Source organism: Ovis canadensis, chromosome 2 (assembly GCF_042477335.2).
Source record: "Ovis canadensis isolate MfBH-ARS-UI-01 breed Bighorn chromosome 2, ARS-UI_OviCan_v2, whole genome shotgun sequence".
In the NCBI taxonomy this organism is placed as follows: domain Eukaryota; kingdom Metazoa; phylum Chordata; class Mammalia; order Artiodactyla; family Bovidae; genus Ovis; species Ovis canadensis.
The window spans coordinates 43864552-43887298 of NC_091246.1; the positions used below are offsets into that span (position 1 = coordinate 43864552).

Genomic DNA, 22747 nt, shown 5'->3' on the forward strand with positions numbered 1-22747 from the left:
AGGGGGAAGGCAGAGGCAGGAAGGAGAGGCCAGACATGACACAGCCATGGGTCGCCTCGGGAGAGGGGGCCAGAGCTGGAATGTTTGCTCTGTGGCTGCCTAGCATCCAGCTCTTGTCTCCCTGAAGAGAGATGGTCCCAAGGGGCCAGCACTTGGGGGTCTGACCTTCAGGAAGGAAGGTACTGGGAGTTGACTGATGGATCTGCTCTGGCTGATGATAGTACTCTGGGTCCGGATGGTGGGCTAGAAGAGCCCACCATCCGGACCCAGAGACAGAAGACCCCGGTGGAGAATGTCTAGACAGACACATGCCATCATCCCGTTGACATCCTCCTCCCTTCCCATTGCACAGCCGCTTTACAGAACATTCCGTTCTGCCCCTTGGGTTGTGTGGGAGGGTTATGAGGTACAAGGGCGCCTGCAGGCTCAAGTGTGCAAGGCATCTGTATCTGTGTGTGCCCGAGTGTGAAATCACACTCTCAGGGGCCCTGGAATCAAGGCAGGAAGGGCAGCCCGCGAGGCCAGGTGTCCTGGCTATGCGCAGGCCTCAGACTCACATCTGGAAGATGTGCGCCCAACACCACCCCCCTCCACGGCCACCCCCACATCCCAGACAGCCTCTGGCACAGGACACTGGCTGTAACACTTTCGGTTTATTGGCTGGGGTGCCCTGGTGTGGCTGACCAGCCGCTGGGCCTGAGAGAAGCCCTGTCTTGTTGCCCCCACCCCCTCCCCTTCATCCTCCCGCTGCCGCTGGCTGCATGTGGCTCCTGGGGGACATGCACGGAAATTCGCGCCCCAGGAAATGGGGGTGGGGGGGTGGGGGCTTCCAACAAAACCAAATCAGGGGAGGGGGAGGGGTGGGAGACATACATTACAATGAAGATATGCCACTGGCTATACACAATAGGGTGCATGGAGATGGGCGGCGAAGGTGGGCGGGTCCTCACACACCGGGCTGGGCCCCCAGGGAGGAATGGCCACTTCAAGTGTCTCAGGGCAAGCTCTGGCACCCTGGCCCTGGCCCCACTCCCAGGGTTGGGGGCGAGGGAGGAAGGGATCGTGGAGCAGCAGCTCATGTGGGAGTCCAGTGCCCCACCTCCCGAGGACAGCTTCACCAGGACCGTCAGCCCGCAGGTCCTGGCACCAGGGGGCGGGGGGACTGGGACAGGGTACCCACTTTCTGCCCGCCCCCCGCTGTCCATCTCAGGTGACTGAGGGCAGCAGGTCTCCCATCCCTGCCGTGTGAGGGCAGCGGTCACTTTCTGCTGTGTAGAGTGTCCTGGAACTTCGTGCTGGTGTATCGCAGGTGGAAGCCTTTTTTGGTGATGGTGTCATCTGAGTGGAATTTCACCAGAACAGAGTCGCCCGCCGAGTACACCTCCTCAGGAGGCTGTTAGAGGAAAGGGGTGGGCATGAGGCTGAGCACCGGGGGCCGGGACTGTTGTTTCCCTCCCCAAGTTCTCCTGCTATAAGGGAGGCGGGTGGCTTCAGACTCCCACCAGGTTCCCCCAGTGCCTTGAAGCAGGAGGAGGACTCTTAAGAGCTGGAGTTTAACGGGGCATTTGGAGTAGAGGGAGGGCTTCCCAGGTGACTCTGCTGGTAAAGAATCCGCACACCAATGCAAGAGACATGGGTGTGATCTCTGGGTTGGGAGGCTCCCAAGAGGAAGACATGGCAACCCACTGCAGCATTCTTGCTTGGAGACTCCCATGGACAGAGGAGCCTGGCAGGCTACAGTCCATGGCATTACAAAGAGTCAGACATGACTGAAGCGACTTAGCACGCACACTGGAGTAGGGAAGGTACCGGGGGCTGGTCTTAAGTTCAGAGTCACACTTCCATTCTGTACCCAGTGCCTAACTAGTTAGTTGTGAAGTCTCAGGCAATGCACTGCCCCTCTCTGGGCCTCACTCCCCTCAAAAGCAAAGAGGAAGGAGCAAATGCTCTCTGCTCTCCAGGTCTAGAAAGGTGGGTGGAGGTGGCGGGGGCAGGGGAGACAAATAAGAGAACGCCTGTGTCAGGGTTTTGCAAAGGGATTTGCAAAGGGAGTAATTTGTCAGCTGCTTCTTGCAATCCAGCTGTCTCTTGGAGAAGACGGGACAGCTGGGTCCCCAGACCCGGACTCGGCCTCTCCCCTCCTCCCCTCCTCAGATGCGGGCCATGGTGGGCTCCAGGTGATGCCCTTTCCGAGGCTCCTGCAAGCCCCTCCTCGCCTCTGTGTGCAGCGATGAGTGGCAGCCACCCATGGAGCATCAGCACACGGAGGCCCTGGCCCTCGAGGCGTGGAAAGGATCATTTCCGAGAACCTTGGGGATATTTCCAGCAACCATGCCAGGAAGCCTTGACGGAACTGGGTTCCCTCCCCAGTCCCCTCCCGCTGGCTCCAGCCTGATGGCAGTCTCTGCAAGAAGCCACCTGGGGACACCCGATTTGGTGTGTGACTCACCCGAAGGTGTCAGGTCAAGGGAGATGCAAAGGGCAAAGAGGTGAGGGGGCGCTCGCTTGGCAGCCCAGGGATCCAGAGCAGCTGAGCCCGGTCGGCAAGGGGGCTGTGTGCTCCATGTCCCCATCCCCCCAGCTCTGTCCCAGTCCTATCCAGCCTTTGCCAGTTGACAAAGGCTGAAGCTCTGCTCCTAAGGGGAGATTGCACTGGCCAATGCTGGGTCCAGCAGCTGCTGCAGCTCCTGGGAAGATTAACCCTTTCTGGGGCACCCAGGCTGTCCTAGAGCACGGCCATGAGAGGCAGGGGAGCAGGAAGTGATGGGCAGGAGGGCATGTCTGAGTGTACATATGAGTGTGAGTACATGTGCCAAAGTGTGTGTGGGTATGTAGAATGGGAAGGGGAAGATGGCATTCTCTGAAGGAAGAGAGGATTAAAAAAGAAAAGAAAAAAAAAAAAACACCAAAGAATTCACAGGCTCTGCCTGGAAGAAAATAAATCCACCTCTGTGGTTTTCCTGTGACCTTAGCTAAAACCCCATCAAGAAAATTCTTGCCCACTGCCTCTGAAAGTACCATTTTATGGACCAAGAAATGATGCTCAGTGTCTGCTTGGACAGCAGCACCAATATGCTTCGGGACCAGCTGGCTTGTCACCAAGAAGAGAAACTGGCAGTGGAAGAGATGAGGGTATTGTTGTGGCTCGGCCAGGATAACTGCCCAGCGCGGCTCAGCTCAGCTCTGGGCCCAGGCTCTTGCCCCAGCCTCTGCCCTCATTCCGGGCCCTGCTCAGCTGCCTCTGGACCAGGGCAAGGGAATGAGGGGGCAGAGGGAACTCCAGTGCAAACTGCCTTGGAGACCCAACTGAAGTGGTGCTGAGCAGGCTTGGGTCAGGGTAGGGTCTATCCCAGAGGCTGCAGGAACCTCAGTGTCAGCCAGAAATGACCTGGTTTCCTGGGTGGGGATGGCCCAGGGCCAGGTGGGCCTTTGTGAGCTGGGAGACCCAGCAGGCTGGACCTCTGGCTCCTGCAAAGTGCCAGGCAGGGGCTGCTGCACACGTCTACAGAGGCACGGGGTCCCTGCACGGGGTGAAAGAGGTGAGGAGCGTGGGGGCCTCACCCCTGAGCCACAGTAGCGTCCCAGCCTGGGGGCAGTGCTGTCATAGCCGTCGAAGAGCTCCATGTAGTCATAGCCGCAGTCGCTCTCCTCTTCCACCTCGAAGGTCTGGAACACCAGCTCCACGCCATAGCCTTCCTCGGCTACAATGACCCACTCACAGTCCACACCCCCCGGGTAGTTGTTGTCGCCAAACTGGGCATGGGAGTAAAGGTCCTTGGTCTTCACCTCTGCCCGAACCTGGCCACCACACTCTAGAAGGAGGAGGGGGACACAAGGTTAGCTGCTGCCCCGGAGCACAGTCGTGGCCCAGGCACTGTCCCTCCCCACGTGCAGCCCTCCTGGCCGGATGGAGGCCCTGGGACAGCGCCACATGGCTAGAGATAGGTGGGTTTGGATCCAGCCCAGGACTTGGCCTGGAACTAGTGCTCTGCTGCTCTTTCTCTGGAAAGATGCCCACGGAGGCCCGGGGACACGGCGGGTGAAAGGCCGTTCTCCATGGAGGCCCCAGGGAGGGTGCACTTGTTGCAAGACAACGTTGCTAATTTGCTCCAGTTGATAGCTGTCATGGAAGAATGCGGGCTCTGTGACGCCAGAGCTCCCGTTCTTAAGCGAGAAGATGTCCATCTGGGTTTTATGTGAAAACTCCTAATTTTTAAATGTTGGCTCGGGTTTTTAAAAAACACATTGTGGGCCAAACATAGCAGCTCTGAGAGCCATATGGAGTTCCGGGCCTCCAGTGTGTGACCCTGTGCTGGGAGGGGCCGATGAGGGCAAGGCCATCCGTGTACAACTTCTCTGAATGTCCTCTGGCCTCCAGGACACCTGGGCTCATGGTGGGGGTTGTAGGGGAGAGAAGTAGGTGGGCAGGCCTGAGCTGAAGGGAAGGAGGGGAGGCTGTGGACCCATCAGTTCTGCGACCTCCCCAACAGGTAGCTTAAGACTCCAAGAGGCCTACCAAGCCCTCAGAGACCACGGCTGGTCTGACATCCCAGGCCTCGCAGGACTAGGCTATAGCCTTTCTCTGCAGCCACACCATCCCCAGTTGACTGCTGTCATCACATGCCCACTGCTCTAGCCACTACATGACCTGCATTCACTTATGTACACCCAGAGCTATCTGGAGTTGTGGCTGTGCTTGGGCTCCTCTCCCGCCTGCAATGACCCATCATCTCACACCCAGAGCAAGGCCCTGATCGTGTTTTGTCTTCTGTTGGAATTATCTGTCTGGGTCCCATCTCACCCCCAGGCTGCGGGTTCCCAGGTGGGCAAGGTGAAGGGCTCATGGCTGATTCATTTCCCCATGCCCCTCTGAGTCCCCTGCAGGGGGCCAGGGCTCCATAAAAAGTCGTTGAATAAACGAATGAGTAGATGCAGAGCAAATCCCTCAAGGACTGAGGTTTGTCTGCTTCGTTCATTTTGTGACCCACACTCAGGATGCTGTAACATACATGCTGCATGTTAATGAATGAACGAGTGGATTTGGGGGGTGGGATGTGGATGGGCCACTGCACAGTCAAGTGTCCTGCCACTAGGGACTCCAGAGATTTCCTCCCCATCTCTGGGTTCTCTACCCCTTGTTGTTACTGCCCTGTTTTCTGACCTTCATACCCCAAATCAGGACTTACCCTCCTTTGCCCAGAAGGCTTACTTTGCTTTCAGTAATATTTTTAAAAATATTCAGTAAATATTTTTTGAGCACCTACTGGGGCCAAGAACTAGTCTAGTTGCTACAAAGACAGCAGGGCCAAGACAGAAAGTTCCTGCTCTGTGAAGGTTTACTTCTAGGGGGGGCAAGGAGAGTAGATAATAAGCAAGTAAACAAATATATAAGATAATTCCAGTTGGTGAAAATAAGCACATTGGTGAAAATAAAGCTGAATGATATATAAAAAAAGAAGAGGGCATTGCTTTATATTAGATGGGCAAGGAAGGTCTCTATACTGAGGAGGCATTTGAGCTGAGTCTCAAATAATGAGGTAGAGCAATGATTCCAGGGAAGATGATTTTAGGTGTTTCAAGCCAGAGAACTGCTGGTGCAAAGGTCCTGAGGCAGAAATCAGCTTAGCAGCCTTCAGGACATGCTGTCTCCCCACCTGGCCAGGGGCTGGGCCTGTCTGTCTTCAGGAGCTTTCGGTATACCCCCATCCAAGCCCCCAGTCTGCATTTGAGACCAGAATCAGCAGATGCCTTCAGGACAAATGACTGCATGAGGGCACCTGGCCTGCAGCGGGGATCACCTGTGGAGTGGGACGCCTGGAAGCCCTTCCTCTGCACGGAGTTGTCAGAGTAGAAGCGCAGGAACATGCGGTTGCCAGTGGCCAGGACAGGCTCGGGCTTCTTGCTCCCGCAGAAGCGGCCCAGGACGGGGGCCTTGGCGTCACGCCCGTCATACACCTCCAGGTGGTCATAGGCACACTCAGGCTGGGACTCGATGTCCATCTCCATGAAGGTCTGGAGGGTGTGAGGGAGAACAGAGAATCAGGAATATGGCCAAGGGCAGGAGACGTGGGCAACAAACCAAGACCTCTGGACCCCAGTTCAGGACAGTGGCCCCTGCTGGTGGATGGGGAGAGGGAGGACCTAGGAATGGGGCAATGGCAGGTATACCCCACCATGATGCTGGGGAAAGGGCCTCTGTCCAGGCTAGACTTGCAGTTCCCACAGGGATGCTGGCCCTGTGGGCTCAGCCAGTCGCCAGCCTAAGGCGCTCTGAGTGACGTGAGGCTTTGGAGCTGATGGGAAGTAGGTGATGCGTAGATGGCATGGAGGAGCAGGCCTGGGAGTGGCACCTTACCAGCTTGACCCGGTGCCCAGGGGTGCTAGAGATGGCCCAGGTGCACTCCTTCTTGCTGGGGTACTTGTCAGGCCAGTTGGGACTGGTGATGGTGCCGCTGCTGGATGTCACCTTGTGGTCACAGCCCGCTGTGGGGAGGTGAGGCAGGGAAGGAGATCAGTGGGGACCCCTGGGTTCTAATGGCCCCTATGAAGAAAGGAAGGAAGCCGTTTCCTCCCTCCCACCCACTCCTTTCTTGTTTCTCTTGTCTTCCACTTAGAAATGAGCTGAAGGCTCACACGACTTGTTTTCTGTTCAGCCATCCAGCCTGGGGAAATCTGGCTGCTTGGTTCCAAGCTGGCCCTTGCCTGGCAGCACCTATGGAAGCAGCCCTCCCAGGTAGCCTGTGGACCTTGGAGGCCATCTGGCCACACCTCCTCTGCCCCCATCCTCTGATCGCCTGCCATGCTTCCGTGTTCACAGAAGACTTTGGCACCTGACTCAGTTCTCTCCACTCCACTCCTGCTACCATCCTAGGTGACGTCAGCAAACCTGTGGATGGTCCACCCACACGCTGACCTCCCCTGACCTTCTCAGTTCTGAGTTCTCACTTCCTTCCCCACGAGGCTCTGCCGTCACCCACAAATTCTTGGTGCTGGTGGCCACCTCTCATTCTTCCAGGGCACTCAGTGCCAGCGCACCCCTCTCCCCCATTTCCCTTAACACCTTGTCAACTTTAGAGAGACCTCCACGGTGTTGATCCTTCTGGTTTCTCCCAATACTTCCTCCTGGGTTTACTTACCTTGCTTCTCCATCAGCTGGACCACACAGCCCATCACCCCGATTGCTCATCAATGGCCATGCTTGAACTGTACCATCTTGGAAAACCCCATTTGTGGTCTCTAAGTGTGGCTGGGCCCCTACTGCTTGGTATTCTTTGGACTCACCCTTCACCAGCTCAATCTCTCACCTCCTCAGCTACGGCTCCAAACCTTTGGCCCTCTCCTCAACTCCCAGCTCCCCCTCCCAGCAGACCACCTCCCCTCTTGCCTCCTGGAGAAAGGCAGAGTCTGCAAATATGAACAACTTCAACTTCCTGACCCCTACCTGCAAACTCACCTTTCCACTCACCTTCCTTCCTGCCTCATCTCAGAGAAGGTGCCCCTCACCCTGGGCAGGAGTAGATTTTCCTTCATGAGCTGGAGCTCACTGCTGCCCACCATCCGGGGACCTCTGTATCACACGTTACCCACGCTCGCTCTCTCTGCCAGCTCATCCAGCCCACGAACCTTCCTATACTTTGCGCATCCTAAAACAACACTCCCTTCTGACTACCATCCCTCGTATCTCCCTTTTCTTCAAGAAAACGTGCGATGTCACGTTCTCACTGCTCATGACTCCTTGATCCATGGCAATCTGCTTTCTGCCTCGGAAAAGCACAGCCTCACAACTCCAACTGAAATGCTGATGCTCTTTATTCCTTATCATCCAATCTGACAGGTCCCTCTGAGGAAAAGCCAGTGCACTGCTGGGATGAGAAGGAAAAAGGGGTGGGTGGTGTGCAGCCTACACAGCTGCGCCTGTAGTCAGAGGCTCACAGGATGAATGCAAGGCCGCCAGGGTCCAGAGAGGAACAGGGCCCTCTCGGGCTGTGTGGAGTTGCTGGTCTCCACATTTGAGCTATGAGCTGCTTCTATTACTCATCCTCAGCTTTCCTTGTCCACACTCACTATCTCCCCACTTTTACTGATATTCCCCGCCCTCTAATTTATTTCCACATCTGCTTCTCTTCCCAGCTAGATAGCAGTCTCCTCGAGAGCAGAGGGGTCCCCATCTTTAATTCCCCACAGAACTCTGCACGGTGCTGCACCCTCTGCGGGGGGCGGGGGCGGTGGTCAGGAAATACTGATTTGTTGCTAGCCCATCACTTGAGTAAGGAACCATGTGTGCTTCTCAAGTGACTCAGAGCCACACACAGGCTACCCTCCCAGGGATTTTACACCTGCTCCTGCTCTCTTGTTGACGCTGGTGTGGAAGGTTCCTTAGCAAAACCTTCATTTTCATTGAGAGCACAGAGAGGGCATGCAGTTTAGAAACAGCATCAGAAGGTCTTCCCCCTAGCTAAAAGATGTGGGGGCTCCATGAGTCAGGTGAACTCCGTATCTGGGAGACTGAAGTGGGGGTGAAAAGCTCTGGAGTGTCTACTCAGTGCTTCAACTGTGTTTATTCTAGTTGGCAGTTTATTTACTGGCACCTTGGTTGTCCACACAGTGACGGTATGGAAGAGGCATCTGCCAGGCCCTGTGCTATGTGCTCAAAGCAGGGGCTCGAAAGCTTAGGGCCACCTCATGAGTGAGACAGTTGAACTCAGAGGGGTGAGGGACTGGTGAGGGACTGGCCCAAGAGCACACAGACACTCAAGGTCAAAGGCGAGTCTGCGTTGTGTAGCTGAGGACAGTGCATCACCAGCTGGCATGGGCCACAGTGGTATTGATCAGAGGGAGCAGGCCAGGGCTGTATTGTGTACGAAGAGGAGGTATCACGTGATATGGGAGAGGACACGAGAACTGTTTTTGAGCTTCTGCAGAGCCTCAATGTCGGGGAGGCCGCAGCCCTGTTCTAGGTGTCCCTGGGGGTCAGAGTACGTGACCAGTAATGGTGACACACGTGATCGTGCTTGCTACGAGCTGGGCACGTCTCGGAGCACATCACAGTGTCACCGCCCAACCAGGCAGCACCTACGAGCAAATCCAGGTATGGAGGGAGGGATTCAGCGGCTCAGGGCCCACAGCTGGCTAAGAGGTGGGGCTAGGCCAGGCAGCCTGGCTCCAGAGCCCAGCTCTTCACCACTATCCCAGCTCACCTCCCTGACAGAGGGAGGCTGGAACAAAGAGACACACCTGAACGTGGATTTGAAGGAGCGCTAGTTACCAGATCAGCTTGATAACAGGGCCTGGGGATAGCCGCAAGCCCCTCCCCTCCGTAAGTGTGTGTGTCTTGAATGTTGCTGGTGGAGGGAGGAGCATGGAAGGCGAAATGAGGTGACCTCAGAGGTCACTCAGCTACTTGAGTCCAAACAGAGGCTGAGGGAGACGGCATCTCTGAGCCCTTTCCACGGTCTTGGTTCTCAGGCTGCCAGCTGGCCACGGGCACTCGGGCCACTTACCTTCCTTGCAGTCATGCTTGTTGTCGTGGAGGACGAAGCCACTGCGACACTGGCACTCGTAGCTGCCGAAGGTGTTGACGCAGTCCTGCTGGCAGCCGCCGTTGTCCTTGGAGCACTCGTCCTTGTCTGCAGGGGAGCAAGCAAGGGAGGACCGGTCTGTGCACGGGCCAAGGGCAGTGGCACCCCAAGGGAAGTGGGGGGCCTGGCCGGGCATCCTCCCCACCCTGGGGGAGGCAGGGCAGGGAGCGGAGGTCAAGGCGATGGTGGGGGTCCAGGGCACTGCCTCATGCAGAGCCAGCTGAGGGGGCCCAGCTGTGCGGAGAGAAAGTTGAAATGGACGGAGGGAGGGTTGGGGTCTGGAGCTGACCAGCATGGGCACCCTCTACCATTACCTGCTTACTGGACAGACGGACAAGTGGAAAAACAGACACATGGACAAGCAGACTGCAAGAGAAAGGAGCAGGACGCAGGGGTCCCTCTTTTACTTCACAACAGGAAATGTCACAGACACCATCAAAATGGGAGGGGGCGGGGGGCAAGGAGGGGCCCCTGTCCATGTGAGGGGGGTGGGGGCGAGGAGAGCACCAGTTCTGTCCGGCCAGAGGGAGGTGGGCCGGCAAGGCCGAGCGGAGGTGGGGGTGGGCGGCTGCAAAGCCCCCAGCCCATTCCGTCCAAGGTGAGGTTCCTGAGTAACAAAGAGTCCGGGAGGCCAGGCTGGCCTCACTGGGGGGTCCGGTTTCTTTTCTGCACTCGGAATTTGAGCTGGTGGGGGCGTCCCCGGGGGGGCTGCAGAGCTGGCCTCTTTTCTGAAACGAGAGAGAGAAGGAGAAAAGGGACCGGGGGGTGGAGGGCGGGGGCCAGGGAGGGAGAGCATGAAAACCAGGCCTGGCTCCGAGGCGGGGGTCCATGGGCAGGGCAAGGGGTGGGGTGGGGGGGCAGCGGGACACACATGCAGGATGGCCATGTCCGGTGCAGCCAGGTCACGGACGGGCAGCGGGGTGGGGCGAGGCACAGCGACAGGGGACGGGTGGGAGGAAGCCTGCGGCAGGGACAAGGCCTGGGTGTGAGGAAGAGGCCGCACGCTGGGGAAGGAGACTGAAGTCTGGCAGAGGGGAGCGGGCCATGGGAAGGGGCCTGATCCAGAACTTGGCTCTGTCCTCCTGGTGCTGTGGCTACAGAGTGTGTTACAGACAGACACACCCTCACATCAACACAGCAACAGACACAGGATCCCTCACCCCACACTGTCCTCCTGATCCGGCAGCACAGACACCCACCCACAGGGACACACACACACACAGGTGCACAGGATACACACCAGCCCCTCTCACACAGACACTACATGCACACACATCGGCCATCAGCCACCTGTGCACATGTGCACACGAAAACAGATGCTGGTTGCTCACTCCTCACATGTGAGGAAGCACACGCAGGTGCAAACACAGGGGGGACAGCTGCCCTCAGGGCCCTGCACGTGGTACAAACAGAGACACACTCAAACGCAGAGACCCTGGGCTGACCAGCGACCTGCAGAGGGCTCATACATCCAGCTGCTCCGGCTCGGGTGGGTCTGAACATGCACACTCCCATGAACACAGAAACTAATACACAGAGAGACACATGATCACAGGCACGCTGTACGTCACACACACATGTTCTCCAGTCTCTCTGCAGTCATTTTGGGCACTGGGTGCCTGGCACAGAGGCAGGCATTCAGGGAAGGGGGTTGTGAGATGAACACGAGAATTCCAGAGATGAACCCCAAGCTAGAAAGACGCCTGCCGGCACTCACATGGCCAGGCGGGATCTGTAACAGCAGGAGCCCTGTCCTTGGTCTCCCTTGGGAGAAGGGCCTGAGGGCCGGAGCATGGACTCACAGGTGGCCTTGCTTATCCAATCCCCTCTCAGGCCAAGAAGGATCCAGAAAAACCCAAGGTCAAGAGGTGGAGTCACCAAGTCCTTCCCCCGGTCTCCTAAGTTAGAGAACCATGGGGGACCCTGAGCGAGGGCCCTGTGGAAGCTGCCTTTGCACAAGCCCTGTGAAAATGTGGGGGTGGTTAGCACCCTACAACCCATCCTGGGAGTTCACTGAGGAACACACTGGTGACCCTATGCTGGGAGCTTCAGGGGTTGCAGCTCCATGGAATGAGCAAAGATTTTCCTGAAATTGACCCTCAAACCTTCCTTGTATTTCCCCTAAATACCAAGTATGATGCCTGGCACATTGTAGGGGTCAAAGAGATACTTGCCCAGTGAACAACTGAGTGGGAGAACGTGGCTGAGTGCGGCAGTGAGAGCCTTGAGCCCCGAGGAGGGCCTGCTACAGTGCCTGGGGCGAGGCTCTGGCATGGTGGTGGTGGGGGTGGCCTCTTCTGGGAGCCAAGAATGCAGGTTGCAAGAAGGGCAGGAGCAGGGGTGGACACAGGCTGGGACAAGGAGATGGCACTCACCCTCCAGTGCCAAATGCCCCGGAAGGTGGCTGGGGTCACACTGAAGGTCTTCAGGCTCTCTCTTCTTCTTGCCTTATGGTCTCCTTGCTGGGTGTCCCAAAGTCCAAACAGCCCCTCTCCTGAGGGGCCAGAGTCAGGAGCCCCAGGGGGCCCTGAGGGCTGAACCTTGATGCCCAGTGGCGAGGGTCCTCTGCAGGTTTCTTGTGCAAAAGGGCACTGCATGTGTGCGTGCATGTGTGTGTATGTGTGCGTGTGTGTGTGTGTGTGTGCGCGCGTGCATCTATGCAGGGCTGAGGGTGGGGTGCACACAGTGGTGTGCCAGGGCAGGGCAGCAACCATGGGTGGAGAGCCCTGGGCTCTAGGTCTGACAGATGCAGTACTGGTCCCCCCCACCACCCCCCAAAACTAGAGCAACAGAAGGGCAGGAAGAGACAAGAGTAAGCAGGTAATGGTTTCTCTGGCGCCGAGCCCACCTCTGAGTATAGATGTTACATCCCCTCGGCCCTCTGGTGAGCACCTTGAGGAGTTCTGGGGGTGTCCCCAGGGAAGAGAGGGATTTGCATTGCGGGGTGGTCTCAGCCAGCAGTGGGGCCAGGGCTGGGGGCACTGTATGCAGAGCAGGGTGGCTGGCAGTGCCAAGCAGGGAACCAGTGCACAGGGACAGTGCATGGCATCCAGTGGGGTAGGCGGGGGTGCAGGGCAGCCACAGGGGGCTCAAGGATGCAGGACTCTGGGCAGAGGAGGGGAGAAGGAAGGTGGCAGGGACCCGGCCGGGGGCTTCTGGCCTTTCTGCCACCCATGCCCAGCCCACTAAGTGTGCTAAGGACCCCTGGGCCACTCCAGCCAGTCCATGCCCCCCCCCCCAACTCTCTCCCACCCTAAACGCTGTCAGGTCCCAGGTCCTACTGCCTCCAGAAGACTACCAGCCTCCTCCCAGCCTAGTCCCAGGTGAAGGACTGGGGGTTACTAAAGCAGAGAAGAGGTGTCTGGGGATCCCTGGAGGTCTGCTCGGAGAGGCTGGGCAGGTGCTCTAACTATCATTGAGTCTGCCTGGAGATGGGGCCATCAAAGGGACTGACCCCTAGCCTTACATGCAGCAGCTCTCAACAGACAAGTGCTGACTGGATCTGAATCCCCCCACCGTGGGTCCTGGGGAGTGGGGAGGCTTTGGGGTTGACGGGAGGGGCTCCTCATCTCTTGTGAAGCCCCCGGTATGACCCCACTTGGCACATGCAGGGTCTGATTAAAGATCCAACCACTGCCAGATAATCTGCCCCACAGTCCAACACAAACACCCTCCTCCTCTGCCTGGGGCAGTGTCCACCTCACTGCACTCCCTGTTCGCAGGGCTTGCCCTCTTTTGGGGCTCCTAAGTCCTGGAGTGCCCTCTCCCTTCTGTTCTGCACGTCTATGTACTGCCCGGCCTCAGGGTGGCTCCCATACCGCTCTGAGGGCTCAGGAATAGAGTTCAGGCAGGAAGGGGCTGGCCTGGTGGTGGAGGGCTAGTGGGGGGAGCAGGGGACAGACCGTGCCACCCGGCACCAGAGGGGCTGGGGAGTGCAGGGGGTGCAGCGGCAGTAAGAAGGGGAGGCGGGGGCCACAGCGGGGCAGTCCAGGGTTACCTGAGAAGAAGTGGGCCTTGAAGCCCTTTTTGGAGACCGTATTGTCGGACTTGAACTCCACACGCATGTTGTTGTACTGGGAGGTGATGACCTCAGGCTTCTCAGAGCCACAGAACTTGCCGTGCAGCTTGGAGTCGGCCGTGAGTCCACTGCGCACCTCCACAAAATCGTACTTGCACACCTGTGGGGCAGCACAGCTCCAGGCCACCTCCTCCAGGAAGCCACTCCTGACCACCCCCACCTAGGGAGGCTCCTTGTTCTGTGGGTCCTTTCGCCTTTGCTATGTATGTGCTCAGTCATGTCTGACTCTGCCCCACAGACTGTAGCCAGCCAGGCTTCTCTGTCCATGGGATTTCCCAGGCAAGTATACTGGAGTGGGCTGCCATACCCTCCTCCAGGGGACCTTCACCAGCTCAAGGATCAAACCCACGTCTCTTGTGTCTCCTGTATGGGTAGGTGGGTTCTTTGCCACTAGTGCCACCTGGGAAGCCCACATCTCTTTTGCCACATCTAATAATTAAAAAATGTTGCCACCCCCGCCCCGTCAGTTCCTCCTGTGCTCCCCACACAAGCCCCCAGCCCCGTCTCTCTCCAAAGGCGTCCGGACTCCATGTCCTTCATTCCCACATGCCACATGCTCCATGGCCTCCTGGGCCCTCCTCCCTGAGCCCCACCACTTCCCTGAGGTGCTCTCCATCTCTACATTCCTGGAGTGTTTCCTTCAGAGGGTAGGAAGCAGGCACTGAGCCGAGCTCCCACATCTTGGACCTCTCTGAGTCTCCTCAGCCCCTGGGGTGGGCACTTACGTCATTGCCCTCGGTCTCAAAGAAGTCGAACTGCAAGGAAATGCGGTACTGGGTGGGCGCCACCAGCTGCCAGATGCAGTTTTTGTTAGGGGGGTACTCCTTGGGCCAGCCTGGGCTGGTGATGGAGCCATTGAGCTTGGTGAGGAATCCGCCACAGGCAGCTGGGGGCACAAGGAAGGCAGTGTCACCCCCCAGGAGTCTCGGCTCTAGAGAAAGGGCATGAACACCGGCTGGGGTGCATGAAGGAGGAAGGAAGGATTTGTGGATTCCCCAGCCCAAGGCGGGGGCTTGTGTCTGGTGTCTCTGGGGTAGAGGGGGAAGAGGCAGGGTGAGGGGGTGTCTTCAGAGCAGAGGGAGTTGAGGAGTTGTGTGGTCATTTCTATCTTATCTGTGAGAGAAAAGGCTAGGCACTTGCTTGGGCTGGGGGTGGGCTCCAGAAAGGCAGTGCAAGCGGGCAGAAAGTGCTGGGAGGGAGGCAGAGGGGACTGGCAGTGGGCGGGGAAGACAGGGAGGACTGGAAGGATAGCAGGGAGGGCTGGGGAGTGGGGACCAGGAGGCAGGGAGAAGGAGCTGCTCAGAAGTGAGCAGAGAGAAGCCGGTAGCAAGATCAGGCTGAGCTGGAGTCAGTTAGCCAGATAGGGTTTCACTAGCCTCCTAGGAACATTTATAATGAGAGGCTGAAACTCAGTGCCTGTCCGAGAATTGCCAAATGGTGGATCACCACTTTCTGGTGGGTGATGAAATCAATCAAGATCAGCATTTAAAAGAAGAACAAGAATGAAAACAAACAAACAAAAAAAAACCCAAAGTACATCACACCTGGTCACAGTGGGTTCTGGGGGACTGAAATATACAATGTATTCCTCATCAACCAGTGGTGACCAAAGTGCCAGGGAATCCTAGTTTTTCCAGAAAAAGGTCTGTCTGAGGGGCATAAGAAACCCGGGCTGGAGGGTTTGGAAGGGGATAGGGCACAGGGTCCTGGGTGGTCTGGGGGCACTCACCCTCACAGCGGCGCTTATCGGGGGCCAGCTCGTACCCAGGGTCACAGCTGCACTTGTAGCTACCCAAGGTGTTGAGACACCGCTGCTCACAGCCCCCACGGTTGGGCCGAGAGCACTCATCCACCTCTGCAGTCAGAAAGCAAGGGTGTCAGTGACTCCCAGTCTGGGACCCGGGGCCCTCTTCCTCCTGCCCTCTGCTTGAGAGCCAAGCCCAGGGTCCCTCAGGCTGCTGCGACCCCTCCTAGCCCCATTCCAAGGGGAAGAAGTCAGTTGTGACCTTCCTTTGTCCACTCAGCTCCGAGGACAAGGGCTTCCCTGCCCCACCCAGCCTTCCACGGCTGCTCCGAACCCCACTTGTTCCCAAGGGCATCCGGCTGAAGACAGCAGACCAAATGCAGGGCCCTGAAGGAAGGGGCAGATGGAGCCCATGGAGCCTTCCTTCTGACCACACCAGCTGGGCTGGTGGCCACCTTCATTCACCGGTGTCCCTCCTGCGCCATCCCTGGCTGAGTACTATTCTTGCATCTCTCCTTCAATCCCTGTGTGAAGCTTGTGATGGAGGGGCTGTTGCTGTCCCCAGCTTAAAACAAGGAAAGGAAGTTTGGGCAGAATGTCCTCAATACCCAGAATCACACGAATAAAAAGTCCACGCTATCTTGCCTCCTTCCTGAGCTGCTATGGCACTTCTTGTCTCTGCCTCTCACCAACACCCCTTCTGCACAAACGTGTGGGCTTTAAAGCAACTCTTCAATTACGTCAACTCTCAGTCGAGCACCTACCATGTATTGGCTACTTTCACCTAGGTGTGGTATTTACTCAACAAGGTATCATATGTAGTTATTCACTGGAACCTTTCCTGCCCAGTTAGGACATAACTTCAAGGACAGGGAGCCAGGGTCTGCACATCTCTAGGAGTGTGTTGAGTGAATGAATGAGGTGGGAATGAAGCCACAGCAGCACAGTTCACAATAGCTAAGGTGTCCACTGATGGATCAGGCTAAGGAAATCTGATCTGGACACACAGTGGAATACTATTTAGCCTTTAAAAAGAGGGAAATTCTGCCATCTGCAACAACACGGGTGAACCTTTGGGACATTACGTTAAAATAAGCCAGTCACAGAAAGTTAAAATGTACATGATTCCATTCACATGAGGTATCAAAAACAGTCAAATTCATAAAATTAAAGAGTGGAATGGTGGGTGCCAGGGCCTGGGGCGTGGGGAGTCACAACTCAGAGGACATAAATTTTCAGCCAAGGGACCTCCCTGGTGGCCCAGTGGCTCAGATGGTAAAGAATCCGCCTGCAGTGCAAGAGATTTGGGTTCAATCCCTGGGTCAGGAAGATCCCCTGGGGAAGGGCATGGCAACCCACTCCAGTATGCTTGCCTGGAGAATTCCATGGGCAGAGGAGCCTGGCGGACTACAGTCCATGGGGTCACAGAGTCAGACATGACTGAGTGATAACACTTACCCAGTGGTTAAGACTCCGAGTTTTTACTGGAGGGGGCATGGGTTGGGTTCAGTCCCTGGATGGGGAGCTTAAGATCTGCCATGCCATGCAGTGCAGCCAAAAAATAAATTTAAAATCATTTTTAAAAAAAGTTTCAGTCAAGCTGACAGAGCTGCACAGCACTATACCTGTGCTGAATTGTATACTCAGTTGTATTCTGAGTGTAGCTCTCACACTAAGTGTTCTTACCACAAGCAAATAAAATTAAGAAAAAGAAGGACCAAAGAGGATGGGTTGGCCACAGGGGCGGGCATGGTGGGGCAGCAGGAAAGGAGGCACCTTTGAAAAAGTTGACAGCAAAGCCAGCCTTGTTAATGGACCCATCAGAGACGAACTTGAGCCAGAGGCGGCTGGACGTGCTCTTGATGTCGTCGGGCTTCTCGTAGCCGCAGTAGCGCCCGATGAGCGTGCTGCTCTCGCTGTGCCCGTCCCGCACCTCCAGGTAGTCGTAGGCGCAGCTGTCGTGGCGCTCGATCTGGGGAGGCAGTGGGGGGCTCATTGGCAAGAGGAGCCCTGGTGGCCCAGACCCAAGCCCTGGAAGCCCTCAGGATGGGGGGTCCCTGACCCACCTCAAAGGACTGGAAGGTGAGGCCCACGTGGAAGCCCTCGGACACCTGGATCCGCCAGACACAGACTTTGCTGGGCCGGTAGTCATCTGGGTAATTGGGCGATTGGATGTGGCCATTGTCCTTTTTCACATCTCCCCCGCAGATGGCTTTGGGGACAAGGGACAAGGTGGGGAAGAGGGGAGTGTTGGTCAGAATGCTCTGAGCTCCTTTTTCCTTCTTCCAGTCCCACCCACATTCCCTAGCCTCCCAGGGTCCCAGGCCCCAGCCAATCCCATTGGGATCTCTGCTTCCTCCCTCAAGGGGCCTTGGCCTTACCCGTGGGGTGCCAGGAGGGACTGGCTCTAGGGTGTCCAGGGACCCCCCACCTCCAACCCCCCTTTCTCCCCTTGCCTCAGTACCTTCATAGACCGCAAAGAAGCCCTTCCCGACCCAGTTGCTGCTGCTGCGGAATTCAACCCAGAGGCGGCTGTCGGTGGACACGATGGGCTCGGGGAGTTTGCCCCCACAGAAGCGGCCTGCACAGATGGGGCAGACAGAGGGCAGTGAGGCTCGAACGAGGCCTCTGCCCTTCTTGCTCCAGGGCTGCAATTCCAGGGAGCCCGCCCCATCTCTGCGGGCGGGTGCTGGACCCTGGTCTGCCCTTGACACACATTCTCAAGACCGTACACACTCCAGTTGGCCTGTATCTGATCCAAGGTCCAGTATGGCCTTAAAGAGCCAGAGGCCACTCTAGAAGATTTCATGCACTTGAGGAAAAGGATAGGAAGGAGTCTGTGTCTAGGAGGAAAGAGATTCCTCATCATAACCAATGGTGCTACTGTTTAGTCACTATGTCCTACTCTTTGCGATCCCATGGACTATAGCCTGCCAGGCCCCTCTGTCCATGGGATTCTCTAGGCAAGAATACTGGAGGCGGGTGCCATTCCCTTCTCCAGGGGATCTTCCCAACCCAGGGATCGAACACATATCTCCAGCACTATAGGTGGATTCTTTACCATTGAGTTACCAGGGAAGCCCATAACCAAGGATACCTGTTTTTATTTATTGACACTTTTTAAAAAGAGCATTATCATCGTTACCTATCTTTTCTTAATTGCTATCCATGCTAACAAGCAATAACCAAAAGCAAACACAGCTTTCTTTGGCTATGACAAAATGTTGTCATTTGCTCAAAAGCAGGGGGTGCCATAGGAGCCCAAATAAACCCCTGAATCCAGGAACTGGGCAGAAAATGCTTTCTTTGACGTAAAACCTGACAAGAATCCACGTAAGCGGGTGAGGCTGTCCATCTGTGAAATCCTTTATAGTCAAGAATCAACTTGGGATGATTTGTGTGTTCCTAGTAAGATGGGTGTTTTCCCAGCTTTTGGCAGGGGAAGGGAGGTGCTGCCCTAGGAATGCAAGTTTTGAAAAAGAAACTGCAATCTTGGAAACACTCACACTTCATAGCAGGAAGTATCATAAAGACAGCTGCTTTGGGTGACTAATAAGAAATAGGCCAACATCAGAAACAAACTGGGGGGAGGGGGGAAGAGATGGTTAGTGAGGACTTGTCAGCCTGCTTCAGGCACAAGCTACGGGGCAGAAGTTCTACAGCTAATGAGCAGTCCTGAGCCACTTAGGATCAGGTCCAGATTGGAGAAGGAAAATTCAGATAGCCCCTCAGGCTCTATGTCCATTACAGGATCTTCTGTCCTGTGGTTCTGACCCACTCATCCCCCACTTACCCACTCCCCCACCCCTACCGCCCCACCCCAAGACAAAGCATGCTGTGCAAACAAGTTTGGGCCATTGTGCCAGGAATGCAGGCCTCCATGATGCACCAGGCTACATCATGGGCACCCTCAGGCCACATCTCACAAACAAGAAACAGAGCCTCTGACATTGCCCAGATGAGCAAGAGAGCCTGGAGCTGAGAAGATAGGCCTGTCCATCTCCCTCTGTTACCTGGTGTGACTCCCCACCATGTACACTGATAAGCCATCATTGCGAGAAGCCCAGAAGCCCATACCAAGGTCTCCATGAGGTCCAGACTAGGGAAGGGACTTGCCCAAAGTCACACACTTCGCGATGGAGCTGGCAGCACTGACTACACCAGGACTCCTGGCTTCCACGCCATGGTGCTGCCCTTGGCCAGGCGTTGGTGTCAGGGAGGATGCAGGCTGTGATGTGAGTAGTTATACCAAGGATTCGGCTGCGGAGTGGGCAAGGCGAGAGTGGGGCCCATACCTCGAAGGGGTGCCTTCCTCCAGAAGCCGTCTCGGACCTCCACGTAGTCATACCAGCACAGGCGGCTACGGTACAGGTCCATGGACGTGAAGTTCAGAATGATCTGGCAAAATGGGGCAGGAAGAAGGTTACACTGCTGCCCATGCTTCACTGACCTCACCCATCAGTCCCATGACCGCTGCCTGCCTTGTAAGGCCATCTGCCATGGGTTATAAATAGTTAAAAGTTCTAGAACTTCCTTGATGGTCCAGTGATTAAAGACTCTACCTGCCAATGCAGGGGATATGGGTTCAATCCCTGGTCCGGGAAGATCCCACACACCACAGAGCAACAAAAGCTCGTGCTCCACAATTACTGAGTCTGCATGCTGTAACCACTGAAGCCTTCCCACCCTAAAGCCTGTGCTCTGGAACAAGAGAAGCCACTGCAGTGAGAAGCCTGGGCATCGCAACAGAGTAGCCCCCGCTTGCCACGACTAGAGAGAAAGCCAGTGCTCAGCAACAAAGACCCCAGCGAAGCCAAAAATAAATTAAAAAAAAATAGTTAAGAGTTCCAAAAAGGAGCTCCTGGCACAGAAATGTCCCTCCTCCCCAGCCATCTGCCAGTTCTAGTCAGCATTCTTCCCAGACATCCCGGGCCAGGCCTCACTTAAAATGCAAGACCTCACTGAATATATGTTTGAAACCCAGGGTCTCATTTTACTGATCTCCTTAGTTAAGGAGCCGTTGCTTAGGGTTACACAAACCTAGCTCTTCTCGTGGTCAACTTAAATAATATAAATTACAGCATCTTTAGAGGGAAGAGGGCTCCTTGGTGATAGGAAGGGCCCAGGACAGTATTTGGGTCCTGGGGGGGTCTGAATGGGAATGCAGGGTCCAGACAGGAAGAGCAGAGGTCACCTGTCATCACATATTTATTAAATGCTGGTCCTGAGCGGGGGTCATGCTGACCGCTGAGGAGACCATCACGTCTGTATGCCTCTAGTGAATGGGTTTGAGATACTCAACTATACAGTATAGTTGAGTATACACACACACACACACACACACATCTCTATCAAGGAAGTTAGGACTTAGAAGAATAAGACATGCATTAAGCCCCACCTAATGAGGGACTTCCCTGGGGTCCAGTGGTTAAAAATCCTCCCTGCAATGAAAGGGGACCCAGGGGAACTAAGATCCCACACGCCTCAGAGGAACTGTGACCGTGTGCCACAACTATTGAGCCTGCAAGCCACAACTAGAGAGTCTGTGTGCTACAGTGAAAGATCCCACCTGCTGGAACTGAGACCTGAGGCAGCCAAATAAATCATTTTAAAAAAGCATAATGTTAAAAAGATCACTGAGTGAAAACCCAGTCATTTGAGCCTGGGTTTGAATCTCATCTCTGCATTTCTTGCTGTGAGTCCTTGGGTAAATCACTTGACCTCTCTGAACCTCAGTTACCTAGTACGTAAAACGAGGAAAGACCTCTCACCCTGACACAGCCCTTCATGGGTATAGGCACTGCCCTAAGCACCTTCTGCACATACTCATTTCGGCCTTTGAACTCATCAAATGTTCACCTAATACTGGAGGGACCTCTAACACCTTGGTGAGTACCAAGTCTCCCCAGGAGGCGGGCTCATGAACAGGTAGAGAAGCACACTTTCTTGCTTAGTAGTTTCTGGAGCGAGCCCTGAAGCTTGCTATCCTTTCTGAGTCCAATAAGCAGGGACTCCAGAGAATGCCCCCCTGCCCATCTGCAAGGCATGTGCAGTGAGCATGTGAAGCTCCAAGGGGCCCACCTGTTAGGTGCAAACTAGATTCCCTGCTGGAGGAGAAAGGGACAAGGGAGTCCATCTCCCCTCTGGCTCCCTGCAATGTAAGAGGCAGACAGAGTGGAGGCTGGAATGAAAAAGATCCCACAGCTTCCAGGATGGCTGAGATGATAAAGAATCTGCCTGCAATGCAGGAGACCCAGTTTCAATCCCTGGGTCAGGAAGGTCAGGAAGATCCTCTGGAGAAGGGAATGGCAATCCACTCCAGTATTCTTGCCTGGGAAATTCCATGGACAGAGGAGCCTGGTGGCTACAGTCAATGGGGTTGCAGAGAGTCAGACATGACTGAGTGACTAACACACAGAGTAGAGGCTGGAATGAAAAAGATCCCATAGCAGGCGCTGGCAGCTGCTGTCTGCAGCCAAGGTCAATGCTACCACTGGTCAAAGAAGAGCTCCTGGCTTATGGTCACTTTAGCACCAACCCTGTCAGAACTCCTCATGATTTCACCATCGACTTGCATGATCCTTGCCATTTTCTGACCTCTGCATTCCCTGTCCTCCTCTCTCACCCTCTCTCTGCCCCTTCCCAGCCAATACATCATGCCCTAAATCTTGTTAACATTCTCAGTCTCAAACCCAAGGACCCCATTCTCCGTCCATGTGGCCCATTCTTTCTCACTCACTCCCTCTGTGCATAGAGCCCAATCCTTCCAATTCACTACAACCTTCAATCTACTGAGTCCATCATATTTTCACTGCTTTTCACCCCCATTTATTCACATGTCATCCTGACCTAGTTTGGAATCCATGGTCCACCTTTTATCTTTTCTTTTGATTCATACATGAGTTTAAATATGTTTGTACTGGGGAGGCTTTCATTAATTTTGCTGCTTTGATGTGATCAAGTGGGATTACAAGAGGTAATCAAGTGAGATCATGTTTTGAAAACATGAGTACACTATATTACTCTTTTTTGGGTTTGTTTGTTTGTTTTTTTTTGATATACTGCACAGGCTTCCCAGGTGGTGCTAGCGGTAACGAACCTGCCTGCCAAGGCAGAGGTTATAAGAGACACGGGTTCAATCCCTGGGAAGATTCCCCTGGAGGAGAGTATGGCAATCCACTCCAATATTCTTGCCTGGAAAATTCCACGGACAGAGGAGCCTGGTGGGCTACAGTCCATGGGGTCACGAAGAGTTGGACATGACTGAATTCACACATACAGCTTGCAGGACCTCAGTTCTCTGACCAGAAATTGAACCTGGGCCATGGCAGTGAGAGCCCAGAACCC

The 22747-nt window shown here is 55.4% G+C and overlaps 1 protein-coding gene across 7 annotated transcripts in view; it reads right to left on the bottom strand.

The window, feature by feature from the left end:
* Positions 1 to 634: 634 nt before the first annotated feature.
* The window catches only part of BMP1 (bone morphogenetic protein 1), a 46900-nt gene continuing 24787 nt past the window's right edge, over positions 635 to 22747 (bottom strand). For 2 of the 7 annotated variants that reach the window (XR_011253921.1, XR_011253920.1), the window contains exons 10-22: positions 19696 to 19798; positions 17865 to 17981; positions 17467 to 17612; positions 17177 to 17372; positions 15386 to 15511; positions 14382 to 14542; positions 13576 to 13756; positions 11954 to 12072; positions 9501 to 10306; positions 6356 to 6483; positions 5799 to 6012; positions 3562 to 3812; positions 635 to 1393 (exon numbers count right to left, since the gene is read on the bottom strand). Coding sequence is in view for 3 of the 7 variants with exons in the window: in XM_069574019.1 (XP_069430120.1) it covers positions 1259 to 1393; positions 3562 to 3812; positions 5799 to 6012; positions 6356 to 6483; positions 9501 to 9626; positions 13576 to 13756; positions 14382 to 14542; positions 15386 to 15511; positions 17177 to 17372; positions 17467 to 17612; positions 17865 to 17981; positions 19696 to 19798 (1884 nt within the window). In the remaining 4 variants the exon portion in view is untranslated. Of the gene's footprint in view, positions 1394 to 3561; positions 3813 to 5798; positions 6013 to 6355; positions 6484 to 9500; positions 10307 to 11953; positions 12073 to 13575; positions 13757 to 14381; positions 14543 to 15385; positions 15512 to 17176; positions 17373 to 17466; positions 17613 to 17864; positions 17982 to 19695; positions 19799 to 22747 lie in introns of those variants that run through there. The other 5 variants (XM_069574019.1, XM_069574018.1, XR_011253922.1 and 2 more) reach the window with 4 other exon arrangements.